The 16975-nt window shown below is 48.1% G+C and overlaps 1 protein-coding gene and 1 long non-coding RNA gene across 5 annotated transcripts in view; one reads left to right on the plus strand and one right to left on the minus strand.

Moving 5' to 3' along the window:
• LOC139531694 (uncharacterized) overlaps positions 1-10766 on the minus strand; it is a 66886-nt gene extending 56120 nt beyond the window's left edge. Inside the window, exons 1-2 of the long non-coding RNA XR_011666410.1 lie at positions 10690-10766; positions 2861-3029 (exon numbers count right to left, since the gene is read on the minus strand). This is a non-coding gene — a long non-coding RNA (uncharacterized lncRNA). The remainder of the gene's footprint in view (positions 1-2860; positions 3030-10689) is intronic.
• LOC139531693 (ras-responsive element-binding protein 1-like) overlaps positions 1-14985 on the plus strand; it is an 87978-nt gene extending 72993 nt beyond the window's left edge. For 3 of the 4 annotated variants that reach the window (XM_071328382.1, XM_071328386.1, XM_071328384.1), the window contains 7 exons: positions 2606-2750; positions 2877-3019; positions 7306-7495; positions 8191-10912; positions 11273-11458; positions 12069-12872; positions 12983-14985. In XM_071328382.1, the coding sequence (XP_071184483.1) occupies positions 2606-2750; positions 2877-3019; positions 7306-7495; positions 8191-10912; positions 11273-11458; positions 12069-12872; positions 12983-13653 (4861 nt within the window). In that variant the 3' untranslated portion in view covers positions 13654-14985. The remainder of the gene's footprint in view (positions 1-2605; positions 2751-2876; positions 3020-7305; positions 7496-8190; positions 10913-11272; positions 11459-12068; positions 12873-12982) is intronic. The other variant, XM_071328383.1, reaches the window with a different exon arrangement.
• The last annotated feature ends 1990 nt before the right edge of the window (positions 14986-16975 follow it).

Consider the following 16975-nt stretch of genomic DNA (forward strand, 5'->3'; position numbering starts at 1 on the left):
AGGAGGAGAGAGGAGGAGAAGGGGGAGGACAGACAGGGGGAGGACAGACAGGAGGAGGAGGAGAAGGGGGGAGAGAGAGATTAGCAGCAGGAACAACAAATGCTTCCAGAGGACTCTGTCTCAACAGGATTTGTTTTGTGTTCCAATCATCCACCACAGTACTAATAAACATACTCTATGTCCAACTATATTACTATATCTGAATGCCATGAATAGAGAAATAAATAGCTGAACTACCCCTGTAAACGTTACTAGAGAAGGCAAATTTTTACAGGGATGGAGATGACTGCCATTCACGGTACCCTCAGCCCTTTTCCCTGGCCCGGAGTTAGGTCCTTACATGGGCCTGCTGAGCCTGCTGGATAATTGGAGCAACTTAGACTATTACCGCCTTCCCTGCCCTCCTCCTAAGTGTGTGTGTTTGGTGTGCTCGCGGGCCAGAGTATGTGAGCGGAGCTGGATCAGAGCGAGGAGCGGAGCATGCCCAATTTGACTAGTGCTTAACTTCACAAGCTCAGGGCATGCCCGGCCCAGCATGCATTTGTAGTCTACTTGTGTGCTGCTACAGCTACTGTCATGGAGTTCATTAATATTTTCATAAAGAAACTGATAAAACACACAGGTGCAAAATCAAGGTGACTTGAGGAGGAGGAGCAAGAGCGGGAGTGCGGTGTCCACAACTATAGAATCATTGTAGAATCTGAAAAGACATGTATCCCGAAAGCATAATGGTGTACTAGGTGCACATGCTAACAGAAAGGAACTAGGTGGGTAGCTAACTAAGTGTGTCATTGTAGCAAAGTATTTATAAACTCAAAATCAGATCTCTTAAGTTTCCTTCATTTTGGTTATATTTTCTATTAATAGGCTATCATTGATTTTGGCCCAATAGGCCTGACATATTACCTCTTTCAAGGAGCTTTCTGTTTTGATAAGGTTATTTTGCCTGAAAACCTTTAGGCTTACCTATAGATAAAAAAATAAAAATAACTCTGCATCCCTACACAGCCTGGCAAGATTGGCCCGAAGGGTGTTCAGCATCCGCAGTGCCTGTGCAAGGAGGGTATTCTCCCCTGCTGGCCTGCTCTCCAGACACAATCACATGAGCCTGAAGTCACAGACTCTGACCAAACTTGTGTTTCTAAAAGTGAATTCAAAGGCACTTTTTATTTAATTCTAACTTAGTTTTACTATATGCACAATTAATAGACTATAATGATTTAATACAACAAAATGTTGTTTAAATGCTGAGCGTTTAATGTTCCTGCCAGCCTAGTGTGTCGCACACGCAAGTGCTTCACAATTTATTTATTTGTAGACTATAGCCTTGAAATAATAGGCTAGTAATATGGCCTAAATAATTAATTTTTGTTCCTTCTCAGGCTACATGTCTGGCTCCTGTACAGTGTTGATATGCTGTTTAATATGACATGTGGCCTATTTGAAATGATGAGCGCTTCTTAGTCACCTTTTCCTGTTGTTTTAATAAATACTTTTCATTAAAATTCTATGGTTTGGTTTCAATACTTCAAATTCAAATGGTAGGTTCAGGTAGTCACAAATATAGTGTTTAAATGGGGATTCTAATGAATGGATGGAATTTGGAACAGCATTTCCCCCCCCCTGTGAGCGAGAAGCGGGATTTCCGACCGCTCAACCCCGCTCACATACTCTGGCGTGTGCGTGTGGAGATTATTGAGCCCAGCTCCCCAATCTGGCAACCCTCCAAGCTCTCTTCAGTAGATCTGAAGTTCTGGGAATGAAATAAGTGGTGTAGATCAATCCAGCATTTGTTTTTCGGATCTTTACTGTAATACACCTTTCAAACCATTCTGGTGGCAGAATTTGTTGTAACCTCTCAAGGGATATGTTTTGTGTTGGACTGTGATGTTATGCCTTTCATAGACTCCTGTTGGCTCATCTATTAGCACTGGGCAGAACATTTTGCCTGCATGTTATGTGGCTTAACAAGTGGATTATTTTGTTGTTCAGTTGCTTAGTAACCTGGGCCTACTGCCGATCAAAAGCCTGTGACTTGTCTTAATCAACCAATGGGATTTTGTTTCACTGAATCTCCGTCTGTATATTTGGTTAATTCTCTGGCTGGGCAAAGAAGTGGAGGTGGTATAGCTCATCTATCACTGATCAGAAACATTTAGAAATGCAATAATGTGGCCTAAATGAAGAAATGACTACTGTCACTCGTCCCCAGCATGCCGACATGCGCACGGGCCATATATAAAAGGCATGTGCGGCATGTGCAGGCAAGAATGTGGTAAAAATGTGTCTGTTTGTAAAGGGGTCATATAAAAAAAAAAATATATATATATATATTAACAGGCAAAATATCATAAATCCTATGTGAAAGCAGTATAATACACTAGCAGGGGTTTAGCATATTCAGCTAAACCTTTCCTCAACGACCATAGTTGTAGCCTGGGTGCCAGTCTTTTTCTGCTCTCCTGCCAACTCCTAATGGAATTGTCATGCCAAATAGCTTGCCAATGGGACCTGGCTATAGGAGTTGGCTTTAAAGCACAAACTGATCTGGGACCTGGCTACTTGTTCTGTTCTGATGTCTTTTCTCCTTCTCTCCTCCCTGCAGACACATGAAGATCCACGACAAAGACCCAGCCGGCGTCATTCCTATTAGCCCCCCCTCGCCCACCAAGAGACGCCGCCCCTCCGCCAAGAGGAGGTCAGCCATGGACGAGGACACAGAGCGAGGCGACGAACCGCCCAACAAAAAGGTAATGCACACATATATATACACACACACACACACACACACACACACACACACACACACACAGTCCACTCCACCGCATTACATTCCCAGTTAAGTCATTGTTATTGTTACCTGTGTGTGTGTCCAGGTGCTAGAGGAGAGTGTGTTGGAGGAACTGGGATCAGGCCGGGGGGATGATGAAGTGTTGCCGTGCCCGATCTGCTTCAAGACCTTTGGCTGCAAGTACGACCTGGAAGTCCACATGGACACACACCCTGACACCACTCTCAGGTACTAGAGCCTAAAACACACACACACAGTGGAATTACATTGATGGCATAAACGCAATACAACACTCTGCGTGTAGTTGATGTCACAGAGTTAATAGATTGTCACCAAAATATCAAGCAAATCAACAGTTAGAATTAATGACAGAATGTATGGTGATAAATCCTGTAACAGTAGTGGTTATAAAGCCCCCCCCCCCCCCAATGTCAGGGGTCAATGCTAGGGTCACAGGCCGAATGACCTCTGCCCTCTCTCCACCCAGGTCCTAAAGACATGGTTCTCCATCACACTGCTTAAGGCCACCTCTGTGGCATATTCCTCATTGGGAAGACATTTGCATTTAAAATAGTTTTAAACGCTTTGTTATCATGGATAAACCCATCAAATCACCTTCAGACTAAATGTTTCACTTGACAGAGTTTAACTTCAAAGCACTGTACTGCAAGGCCAATTTTGACCCCCTCTCCAGGCCCTGAGGCCTAAAAAGTGGGAAAAGTCGGCAGGAAGGCTATCCCTGGAAAGGGCGGGAGGGATGGAGTTGGGGGGTTAATGAGTCAAAGAGGGGAGGCGTCGTGATGCGGTTGGCTGGACAACGGAAGGGGGGAGGGGAGCGGTTTTCCATGGACAAATCACAATCTCCAGATCACCATAGCGACTCATTTCCAAACTCAAACCCCAACTTGGGTTGAATGGATAGCCGCGCATAACTCACACATAGGAATGTATTTGTCTGAACTGAAAAGAAGACAGATGCAGCCTTTCTGTAGTTGAGTTGGGCAGCAATCTGATTATTGTAGGAAGTGCTGCAAATTTAGCCCTAATCCCAGTTAATCACAAGAGTTGAGAGGGCCAGTTAATAGGATATGGCTGCACTGGTTGTCTTGGGTACCTCGGTGTACACGATTTCTAAGAAGCTGAGAAACGACGCATTTGGCGTGCAGTAACACCGAGAGACACACACACACACACACTATTATATTGTATTATACAAATACTAACATTTTTATTCTATTCTATTGAGCCATTTACTTTATCTTTGTATTCTTATTTGATTTCTTATTGTTGTTGCGTTGTCGAGGAGGAACCTGCAAGTAAGCATTTCGTTGGACGCTGTATATACCATGTGTATCCCGTACATACAACTAATAAAACTTGAAACACAAACGTACACAGACTCACAAACGCACACCCTTTAGTTGCAGCAGAATTCTCTGGGCTTGAGCCAACCTCTGTGAGATTTGACGGCTCTCGCAGACCTGTGTGAGAGACCGAAAACACAGTCTTTCTCACAGGCATACACAAGCACATACAGGCATACACAATGAATGTGTACACAGAGTACCCACCACATACCCACAGAGGTGTGAAACCACAGGGAATGGAGAAGGGGGCTGGGTGTGTGCGATGAGGGGTGGCTGGGCAGGTGTGTAGTGCTGGGGGACCATTTTCAATTTGAGAATACACAGAAAATAAATTCTGATCCATTCTAAATCAATTCTATTTACCACAAAAATTCCATGAGAAACGATAGAATGACAAATCAAATAAATACGTAGGCTACAGCAGCCTCGATGTAGGTCTTCTGTCTGGTGGTGGCAGGAATGATGAAGAACTGTAGGCTACAGCAGCCTCGATGTAGGTCTTCTGTCTGGTGGTGGCAGGAATGATGAAGAACTGTAGGCTACAGCAGCCTAGATGTAGGTCTTCTGTCTGGTGGTGGCAGGAATGATGAAGAACTGTAGGCTACAGCAGCCTCGATGTAGGTCTTCTGTCTGGTGGTGGCAGGAATGATGAAGAACTGTAGGCTACAGCAGCCTAGATGTAGGTCTTCTGTCTGGTGGTGGCAGGAATGATGAAGAACTGTAGGCTACAGCAGCCTCAATGTAGGTCTTCTGTCTGGTGGTGGCAGGAATGATGAAGAACTGTAGGCTACAGCAGCCTCAATGTAGGTCTTCTGTCTGGTGGTGGCAGGAATGATGAAGAACTGTAGGCTACAGCAGCCTCGATGTAGGTCTTCTGTCTGGTGGTGGCAAGAATGATGAAGAACTGTAGGCTACATGTGTGCACTACGAAGGCCCGCTGGAGGCTTGACAACTTTGGCCAATCAGAATGTTGAAAATAAAATCTAAATTCACCAACCCCCTCTTGCGCAGTGGAACCCCGAACGATATGTGAACACTTGGTTATGGCGACACCGTTCTGCCAAGGACATCCAAACCAGTGGCCACCGCAAAGCCTGACCCTCTCTGATTGCTGTAGCCCTGCTTGGGATATTTAGAGTATATTGGCTATTGGTTGTCATCACTTATTGTTGTTAATCTTTTATTTGTGATAATGATAATAATAATAATATCACATCTCACAATGGTGCTTGTTTAGTAATATTAGATCAAAGCTGAATCAATGTTTTGCAAGATCATATAACAATTAATTTGTGTTTTACATAACGGAACCGAATATAATTTCATAGCATACGTTATGACATTACTGTTAGACCAAAATACCTAATTTCTGATGAGATTTTAGGATGGTTAGCTGAAGCTGAATAGCCCCCAAAAAATGTGCATGTGCCAAAACTCAACAGAGCCACTGGGCAGGATATATGCTTTGATTGAAGCAAAATACAAGAAAGGTTAATAGGTTTGTTAACACCATTTGCTGTAACTCAAGAAGATGGAAATGCGTAGGCTATTCCCATGAAACTGATTGGGATCAATCAAATGATTGGCATGCAGATGCAGTTTCACATTTGTTTATTTTCAAATTTTAGTCATTTAGCAGACATGCTTGTCCAGAGCGACTTACAGTAGTGAGTGCATACATTCACCAGTAAAAGGTGAAGAATTATCATTCATGATTGACAGTGATGATGGCCTATTTTGATCTTAGGTATGCCTAACTTGGTGTTTGAGGGTATTCAAAATATAAACATTTCTTCAGACAATGTGTGGGCGGGTATAGGCAGATGTTGTGATTGGCAATTTTATAACAGGGCTTTTCAATTCTATAACAGGGTTGTGCCGAGTAGTCGGACAAAACAAATATCCCAACGAAAAAGGGCAATTTTCTGGATACGGTCTGAGTATTTTTTGTAATTATCCGTGATCGGAAAAAATAAATGTTCAGGTACCAGCACGCATATTTCTCATCAGTCAGTCGTGTGAGGTTCTACGTGGTCTAAATAACTCAACTGGCTAGTTTGTCTGTCTGTAAAGAGAAGGGCGGGTTGTACGTTGAGCCTGCTGTTCTAATTGGGTAGAGTGAAGCTGTATTACTCCATCCACTTGCTTCATAATTTCACATGATCAGTTTTCCTCGCATGTTTTTGGTGTGATCATTTAGATTGCTGCTGCCTGTTACTATGATAAATCATATGGCTAGGGCGTTTAATATTAAGCTATCAATGTGCATAATATTTCGAACAAGTGGGGCATGGGTAGGGAAAATAGATGAAATGCTGATGCGGTATCTGACTGACAGACCGCAAACTTGGCTGCCCGCTGCAGACATACATACACAACCCTCCGTGCGCTGCTCCTAATCTGCAGCTTTGTTTGCAATGAGAATGTGCAGGGAGGCATTTTGTCAACATCTACTTAGGCATATTAAATAATTTAAGTTTTTCCGGATCACGAGTATCAACTGTGAATTTACGGATACGATTACGAATATTATTATGGCCATGTCAGAACACCCCTAACTCCCAACCCTGTTCCTGGAGAGCTACCATCCTGTAGGTTTTCATTCTAATTAGCTGGTTGGTAAGCTGAATCAGGTTAGTTACAACTGGGGTTGGAGTGAAACCCTATAGGACGGCAGCTCTCCTGCCACAGGATGTGGAGTCCTGTATTGATAGGCTATTCAATAGGCTACATCTGTCGGTACAAACTTTGATTGAGGAAATTATGACCTCATTTACATATTTTTTGCACTCCCTCACCTAAAACAATAGCACTAGACCACTGGGGCTGGATGAGTGGGTACAGCCTTAGGTGTGTGATTGTGTGTCTCCATGCCCACGCCTTGATAAAGCTGTGTGTAATCCCCCTCGGGCACCTCGTCACAGGGTGGCCGATAAGAGGGCTGGCCCTAGGAGACACTGAGCAGCTGTCCCTCTCAGCGCCTAACGAGGTCCGCTCCATAATTGCCACAGGACGTGCTGAGAGTTATCCACACACATGATTTAATTTACACATGATTTGATTTAAGTGTGTTCTTACACCCAACTACAACACAGTAAAAAAAATCTCTGTATTATATAGCATCATATTTCTGTGTCTTGTCTCTAGGTGTGACCTGTGCTGCCTCTCCTTTCGGACCCACCGCGGCCTGCTGCGGCACAACGCCGGCATCCACAAGAAGATGCCCACGGACCCCGGCGGACGGCCCTTCATCCAGAACAACCCCTCCATCCCCTCTGGCTTCAACGACCTGGCCTTTATCGACTTCTCCTGCCGCAAGTTTTCCCACATCGCCCAGGTCAGAGGAGAAGTTATGGACAGAATAATGTTGCTGATGCTCACAATGCTACTGATACTACTAATTTAATACGATTATGAAACTGTTACCACTAGTATGTTGGTCATCTCTCACACAAGCAGTGGTGTAAAGTACTTAAGTAAAAATACTTTAGAGTACTAGTTTACTATTCATTTTTGACAACTTTTACTCCTTGCATAATAATGTACTTTTTACTCCATGCATTTTTCCTGACACCCAATAGTATATTTGAATGCTTAGCAGGACAGGAAAATTGTCTACTTCACACACTTATCAAGAGAACATCCCTGGTCATCCCTACTGTCTCTGATCTGGCAGACTCACTAAACACATGCTTGTTTGTAAATTATGTCTGAAAGTTGAAGTGTGCCCCTAGCTATCTGTAAAAAAAGAAAATTGTGCCATCTGTTTTGCTTAATAAAAGGAATTTGAAATTATTTATACTTTTACTTTTTATACTTAAGTACATTTAAAACCAAATACTTTTAGACTTTTACTCAAGTAGTATTTTACTGGGTGACTTACTGGGTGACTTTTATTTGAGTCATTTTCTTTTAAGGTATCTTTACTTTTTCTCAAGTATGACAATTAGGTACTTTTTCCACCACTGCACACAAGGCCTCAGTCTGCTCTTCCACACTCTAACCTCATCTGTCTGTCTGTCTCTCCAACAGGTCTGGTGTGAGACCAATCTCCGCCGGTCCACCAGCAAGTTCCACCGCTTTGTGTGCGAGGCCTGCGACAAGGCCTTCCCCCTACACTCGGCCCTAGACCTGCACAAGACTACCATTCATCAGCAGCAGCAGCCGTCGCCCGTAGGGGGCGGCCAAGAGACCCCTGCGGTCCAGAAGAAGCCGACAACCCCGCCCCCTCAGCAGGCCAGCTTCCTGGAATCCCTGGGTCTGCAGCACATTTCCCAGGTCAAGCCTCAGCCTTCTGAGGATGAGGTCCGTCAAGCCCAGCTGGACAGTATCCGGGTCATCCAGGTGGAGCCTCCGGACTCCACCCTGCCCCAAGAGGCGGCTTCCACAGCTTCTGGATTTCTGGGCGGCCTGGGCTTGGTGGCTGCTTCGTCCCTGCAGGGCCTGTCCCAGAGGGAGGCCCTCAGCCTGCTCTCCCTGCAGCCCTTCCCCACGGGCTTCCTCTTCCAGCCGGACAGTGGCACTGCTGTCAAGCCTGTCTGTGGCGAGGCTGGCCTGATTGAGCTGGCTGACATCCAGCAGATCCTGAAGGTGGCCTTGGCCGCACCCGGTCAGATGGGCCTCCTGCCGACACTGGCCAAGGCCCCGCACCAGGGAGGGTCCGGCCAGGGCCAGGCGGCCAGCTGCAAGCCCATGCCCCCGCTGAAGCCAAAGCCTATGGTGGCACCGCGCTCCAGCCTGGCTGCCTCCACGCCGCCGCCGCTCCAGAGCACCCAGCAGGCTTCCCTGGGCTGCATCAGCCCCAGCCTGCCCCCGCCACCCAGCCAGCTGCTCAATATGCCCCAAGAGTCTTCATCATCATCATCATCCTCCTCCTCTTCCTCGGGCAGCCAGGCCTCTCTGGAGAAGATGCAGATGGAGGCGGACTGCATGGGCGACGCCCACATGCCCAACGACTTGACGGAGCTGCAGATCAAAGAAGAGGAGGGCCAGGCGGCCGGGGGAAAGAAGGGGTCAGGAGGGGCCAACCGCGGGGGTGCTAAGGCATCCTACCCCTGTCGTTTCTGTGACCAGGTGTTTGCCTTCTCCGGGGTGCTGCAGGCGCACATGCGCTTCCACCTGGGCATACTACCGCACCAGTGCAACATCTGTGACTACGTGGCACCCGACAAGGCCACGCTCATCCGCCACCTGCGCACGCACAGCGGCGAGCGCCCCTATGTGTGCCGCGTCTGCCACTACCCTTTCACCGTCAAGGCCAACTGCGAGCGCCACCTGCGCAAGAAGCACATGAAGAACACACGGAAAGAGATTGAGAAGAACATCAAGTACGTCTCGTCAACCACCACCCAGGATCCTTTGGAGCTGGTTGCTGCCGGCGACACCGCCTGCCGCTTCTGCGGTGAGGATCTAAAGAGCTACCGGGCTCTCCAAATCCACCTGCGCACCCACAACGGCTGCCAGCGCAAGCCCTTTGAGTGCCGGCGGTGCGGGGCGGCTTTCCTGGCCAAGAGGAACTGCATCCACCACATGCTCAAGCAGCACCCCGAGGTGCAGGAGCGGGAGATCGAGGAGCACATCGCCACCCTTCTCCCCGCCATCTCAGCCACCACCTCCAGGGCCAGTCCCAGCAGCCCTCTGGCTCTCAACGGCCTCACGCCCACCCCCACTGCCACCCTGCAGCCGGTCAAGGTGGAGGATCTCAGCATCTACTCCTCCTCTGGTGACCTGGATCAGCCCTTGGACTTCTCCAACAAGAGCCGCGGGACAAGCAGCACTGCGGGGAGCCTGACCGGGTCTCCTGGGATCAAACTGGAGACGGTCAGCCCAGCAGCTTACGACTGCTCCATGGAACCTATTGACCTGTCCATCCCCAAGAACCCCAGCAAGAGGCTGAAGATAAACACCACCGCTGTTGCCCCGGTGAGCATGGAGCGCCGAGAGATCAAAAAGGAGCTGCCCTTCCCCAGCGTACTGGACCACCTCCCCTCAGCCCTTCAGCTGGACAAGAGCACTGAGGAGAAGCTGACGACCCCCCAGTCTGGCTCTTACCAGCTCCTCCCAGTGACCCCCTCCCCGCTCCCCATTGGCACCACCACAGGCCGTGCACTCCGTCTCAAGCCCCTGCTGCCCAAACCAGCCTCTACCTCCTCATCCTGCTCTCTGAAAGAGCTTCCCCCTTTGGCTTCCATCGCCCAGATCATCTCCTCCGTCTCGGGGGCTCCAGACCTACTCAAGAGGGAGCCAGATAACAAGGCTTCTGCCGCCCTCAACGGCCTCCAGACAGAACCGGAGCGTCCAGCTGGGGGCGACAACAGCTCAGAAACATCGATGGAAGAGCTCCCCCTAGAGGGCTCATCCAGAAAGCGCACTAGAAAGAAGCCAGTGAGCCAGGCCAAGACTATGGCACCTGCCTGTGTGTCCACGCTCGAGCAGAACACAGGCAGCGGCTTGGACCTGGAATCCAGCGGCGAGTTCGCCAGCGTGGAGAAGATGCTTGCCACCACCGACGCTAACAAGTTTAGCACTTACCTTCAGACGGGGGCGGCGGAGCTGGGAAGGCGGGACGAGGGGAGACAGAGCCCGGGAGAGGAGAAGGAAGAGAAAGAGTCACCACCTCAGTCTGTGCCGCCCCAGTCCAAAGGAGGGAAGAAGAATGCCTACTCCAACTCAGTGCAGAAGATGACCTGTCCCTTCTGTCCCCGGGTCTTCCCCTGGGCCAGCTCCCTGCAGAGACACATGCTCACACACACTGGTGAGCCATAGGGAAACACACACACACACACACACACACACACACACACACACACACACACACACACACATATAGCTGGCTGAGACAGATTGGATAACTCCCCAAATACCCAACACACAGCTGTCATAATAAGTAATTTTGAAATACTGCGTAAATAGACAAGTCACAACGATGCAATGATACCTGGAAGATACTGTTCAGTAATGTAGAAAAACGTTATACAAGATAGTACAATTCTAAGAAATGAATGAGTTATTAATTTGACAGGTTTTCTAAAGGGTCTAACTGCGTGCATTTTGCATATTTAACACTTCCTGTGGGTCCACAACATGTCCCTAATACTTCTTATGTGACGTTCAGTCTTCTCTAATGTGCTGTCGGCTACAGGTCAGAAGCCCTTCCCCTGTCCCAAATGTGACGCCTTCTTCTCCACCAAGTCCAACTGTGAGCGCCACCTGCTGCGCAAGCACGGCGTGACCAACCGCTCTCTGCGCCGCAACGGCCAAGTATCCAAGAACGGCGATGAAGGTTCACACGACAGCGCAGGTAAGAAACTGTATTGTACTGTATTGTAGTATACGGTATTGTATTATACTGTATTGTAGTGTACGGTATTGTAATATGCGGTATTGTAATATATGGTATTGTACTGTATTATAGTATACGGTATTGTAATATACGGTATTGTACTGTATTGTAGTATACAATATTGTATTGTAGTATACGGTGTTGTAGTGTACGGTATTGTAATATTCGGTATTGTAGTATGCAGTATTGTAATATACGGTACTGTATTGTACTGTATTGTAGTATACGGTATTGTAATATACGGTATTGTACTGTATTGTAGTATACGGTATTGTAATATTCGTTATTGTAGTATGCAGTATTGTACTGTATTGTAATATATGGTATTGTACTGTATTGTAGTATGCGGTATTGTAATATACGGTATTGTACTGTATTGTAGTATACGGTATTGTAATATGCGGTATTGTACTATATTGTACTGTATTGTAGTATACGGTATTGTAGTATACTGTATTGTATTGTACTATACGGTATTGTACTGCACTATACTGTAGGACTGTACTATACTGCTATTCTGTAATAATCCATTTGTAATTTGACGGTTCATTTTGTGTGTTTTTTCTAGAGAGTTCCGAGAATGAGCAGACTGCAGGAGAGGTTTTGGATCTGAGCAGCATGGACCCTGATCAGAAAGGCGACGCATACGAGTCGCCAAACGCAGACCAAACACCAGACATTGCTGAGCAGCTGCTAGGGGAGATGGAACCGCAACCTAGCAACAACAAAACCAACAACAATTATGAAAATGAAGACTATGACGACAATGATTCACAGAGTAACAAGAGCTTGGACCTCAACTTCGCCAGCAAGCTCATCGACTTCAAGTTCTCGTCGGATGGCGAGCAGCCTCAGACCTCCCTGGGAGGAGAAAGAGTGGTGGTGGCCGAGCCGGAGAGGGTGATGAACGTCCAGCAGCAGGACCAAGAGTCCTCCAAGTACACCTGCAAGAACTGCAAGAAGAATTTCCGCTACGCCGCCACCCTGGCTCGCCATGAGAAGGCACACCTGTGTGAGAGTGCACCCCCCGAGGAGGCTTGTGGAACGGAGGGGACCGGGCCAGGCACAGAGCTCCCCAATGCTACTACAGCCACCACCGAGGAGGAGGATCAGGAGGAGGAGGAGGGAGAGAAGGAGGCTCCGGAAAGCGAGGGAGCGGGAAGTGTGATGGACAGCGGCTCGGAGGAGGAGGAGAAAGAGAAGGAGGAGAGGAGCGATGAGGAGGGGGGCTCGGCAGAACCAAAGAACGGAGAAGGAGAGGTGGGAAGAGGGTCGGGAAGCAAAGCAGACAAGAGGAAGAAGATCTGTAACGTGTGCAGCAAACGCTTCTGGTCACTGCAGGATCTGACGAGACACATGCGCTCGCACACAGGTACTAGTTGATTCTATTGTTGTAGCTTTACTTTCTTTAAATATATTTATACCTGGCCCTGCTCTGGTGTATGTGTGAATATTGATCTACTTGTTTATATTTTTATTAAGGCGAGAGACCCTACAAGTGCCAGACGTGTGAGCGCACCTTCACCCTGAAGCACAGCCTGGTGAGGCACCAGCGGATCCACCTGAAGCCGCGGGGCAGCGATGGAGCTGATGCCAACGGGGCAGAGGCCCCGGCCGGAGACTCGGCTAGCGAGGAGGGAGAGTGCACCCCAACCAGCACCTGTCCTCCTTCAGAGAACGAGAGCGAGGGCACCGGAGTGGCCAGGGAGGAGGGAGCTAAGAAAGAGGCCCCTCTACCAGACTCCACATCCCCGGACCAGTCCCTGTCCACCACTGAACCAGCCCAGTCCGAGTCAGCTACGGAGGCCGTGGCTGAGCTGCTCATTAAGCCAGCCTCGGAACCAGTCTCGGAACCTGTTCTGGACCCATCTGTAGAACAAGCCTCGGACAGCGTCTCTGAAATAGCTGTAGAACTAGTTGCTGTAGAATCAGCCTCAATAACAGCTAGTAATACAGCCACTGAACCAGCAATAGAAACCCCCAAAGAATCCTCTACAGAGTCCCCCACCCCACAGCCCTCTGCTGTAACCCCAGAGAAAGACCCAGAGGGCCCATCGGAAGGCTTCATCCAAGGCCTACTGGAGATCCACACCAAGCCTTCCCAGGAGTACATCCTACCTGCCGGCGAGGCTCCCTTGGTGGGCGTGGAGTGAGGGAGCCCCAGTCTCTGGTTCTCTTTACGCAGTGGACCGCTGTATGTGCCACAGTGCCATAAGATACCCCCCCCCCCATAATGCAAGACGATGATATCAAGAAGAAACACCTTGTTTCAAAGTGCCTTACTACTTCTTTTTTTTTTTTTTTTTTGCTATATCTTTATCTACATTTATCTACGGAGGATCTAATTTTTATAGCTTTTTATGATGATTACATAATTGTTTTTGGAGTCTATATAGAGATGACCTTTGAATAAGCAATAAATGAAATCTCATTTACCATGACCGATTAATGACATGATCAAGTGTGTGACAGACAAAAAATAACCGTTATTGTGTATTTAAACCACAGTTAAAAACAATGCAGAGACTGAGTCAGTTCACAGCAGTGGAGATAGTCACTCATGTAACTGGAAACACCGCTATAGCAGACAACTGTCAGGCTGTCATAAAGGTGTCCTGAAAAAAGACTGGCGTTGTTCTCTCTCCTTCGTCTTGATTTACTCCCTCTCCCTTTCTCACACGGTCCCTTATCCCTGATTACCAATGTCTACAGTCTCTCTTTTTGTTTGCAGAATACATGAATGAACTGTGACGTGATTTGGTGTGAGGGGACAGGTGACTCAAAGAAAACAGACTTGACAATGGATAACCTGCCGCATCTGAGAACTCTGCTTTTGTCTTTGGTTTTTAACATGCCCTCTTCCCATAGGCTCTCTTTATCTTTTCAGAGATAATATGGGCAATATTTGCCTGAACAGTGTGTTTTTTCAGAATCATTCTCATTTAATTCCATGTGCGTTGACCATGTTGCTTTTGGAGTATTGTGTGTGTTATTCGTTCAGGAGTCGGTGGGGGGATATAAGATTTTTGCGTTCCTAGAAACCTCTCGGAGGTCCCATGTTGTCTGTACTACCACCAGTGTGTCTATCTTGTGTCCACTTTCCCCTCTTCCCTAGTGGCAACTAATTTTCTTGCCGCTAATTTAGACGTCTTCCAAAATGACTGTCACTGTGTTCTTAAAGCCTTACCTGTGGTTCTGCTGGGTTATTTTATATGCAGAACTCACCTCGTGCTCTAGGTGGAACACTACTCAGTTTTGTCTACTTTAACTTTAGTCGCCCTGCTGCCTCCCGTTTGGGCAATACCCCCCTTCCACAACCCACCTCACCCCCCCTTCCACAACCCACCTCACCCCCCCTTCCACCACCCACCTCACCCCCCCTTCCACAACCCACCTCACCTCCCCCCCCCTTCATCACCCACCTCACCCCCCTTCCACCACCCACCTCACCCCCCCTTCCACCACCCACCTCACCCCCCCTTCCACCACCCACCTCACCCCCCCCTTCCACCACCCACCTCACCCCCCCTTCCACCACCCACCTCACCCCCCCTTCCACCACCCACCCCACCCCCCCTTCCATCACCCACCTCACCCCCCCTTCATCACCCACCTCACCCCCCATTCATCACCCACCTCACCCCCCCCTTCCATCACCCACCTCACCCCCCCCTTCCACTGCACCCTTAGCCCCCTTCCACCACCACCTCACCCCCCCTTCCACTGCCCCCTTAGCTCCCCTTCCACCACCCACCTCACCCCCCCTTCCACCGCCCCCTTAGCTCCCCTTCCACTGCCCCCTTAGCCCCCTTCCACCGCCCCCTTAGCTCCCCTTCCACTGCCCCCTTAGCTCCCCTTCCACCGCCCCCTTAGCCCCCCTTCCACCGCCCCCTTAGCTCCCCTTCCACTGCCCCCTTAGCCCCCCTTCCACCGCCCCCTTAGCCCCCCTTCCACCACCCACCTCACCCCCCCTTCCACCGCCCCCTTAGCTCCCCTTCCACTGCCCCCTTAGCCCCCCTTCCACCGCCCCCTTAGCCCCCCTTCCACCGCCCCCTTAGCTCCCCTTCCACCGCCCCCTTAGCCCCCCTTCCACCGCCCCCTTAGCCCCCCTTCCACCGCCCCCTTAGCTCCCCTTCCACTGCCCCCTTAGCCCCCCTTCCACCGCCCCCTTAGCCCAAGAGTATATTTCCGAGGTGGGACTCAAATGTCAATCATGCCACCTTGCAGGGCTGAATTTTGTAGAAATGTATTTCCTTTTTTTCTTCTCATTTTATATAAAGAAACCTCAGAAGCAAACATATGAAACCTCATGGCGCACATATGAACTGTAAGACGCAGGCAGCATCGGCTGGCTGGAGGCTGACGGACAGCCACAGAGCAGAGAGCACTGGACTAGTCAGCCGCCGCCGGACAACTGCCCATCTGGCACTAACAACATACAAACAAACCTACTACTACTACTACGACAATAAACGGCTAAGCAATCAGAGAGAGAATGAACTGAAGTGAATTTCTGAGCTGTGTTTGGAACTTGAACGTAACACAGAGTATTAAGTGGGGGGGTGTTGACAGGTGGCGAAGCTGCTACTCCATGCAGAAGACTGCCCTTTAGTGGCTGTACCCCGGTATCTCCCCCATCCCAACCCTGCTCTCAGGCACTGGGAAAGTATTGGCAGACTAGAATGCAAAATGCAATCCTGTCCTCAAAAAACACTGTCAAGGGACTCTGCTTCTCTCATTTGTCCCTGTGTGGGTGTGTGATTATGAGTCCCATAAGAATGCACATGGACTGTTTTTATTGTATTTATTTGGAAACCCAGTGAGGGGTGAAGAGATGTGACTTGAGGAGAAGCCATTTATGATTACCACATTGATGCTGCAGAAAATAATGGATTCAAATCCACAAAATGGTCGCCCAGCATCGGCCTGGAACTTCTATTAGCAATAATCACTATTGATTCTAAAGCTTTATGTACACCATTGTACGTGTTTTATAGACTGTGTGGATCTATTTTCTTTTTTTTAGTTTGGCTAAGAAAATAATTTCTTTTCTCAGATATATAAATATGTATAAAACTGTGAAATTAATTGTGTATAATGGGTGAGTTTTAGGCTAGTTTTGCATGTAAACCTTTTGTTCAATTAAGAATTATTTCTTTTTTTCTCTCGCTCTCAGGGTCTTTATAAAATGCATATTCAATACTTAATTTTCCTGAGTTGCAAGAAGTTCTTCCAGGTCATGATTTTATTTGTAATGCTTAACTGTCAATCACTACATTTAGCACTTGATTGTGAACTCAAATCAGGAGAACAGAGAAAATGTACTTGTGCTCAAATCCTCGTGGTTGAAAGCATAGTCAAGGCTATTTTCATCAGCATTCTTTTTGAACAGTATACCCATAAACAAGGTGTTTTTCCTTTTTTTGTTTGTCTCCTTTTGATTCTTAATTTTTATCCCTCACTTCAAATTTCTGT

Source organism: Salvelinus alpinus, chromosome 10 (assembly GCF_045679555.1).
Source record: "Salvelinus alpinus chromosome 10, SLU_Salpinus.1, whole genome shotgun sequence".
NCBI classification, from domain to species: Eukaryota; Metazoa; Chordata; class Actinopteri; order Salmoniformes; family Salmonidae; genus Salvelinus; species Salvelinus alpinus.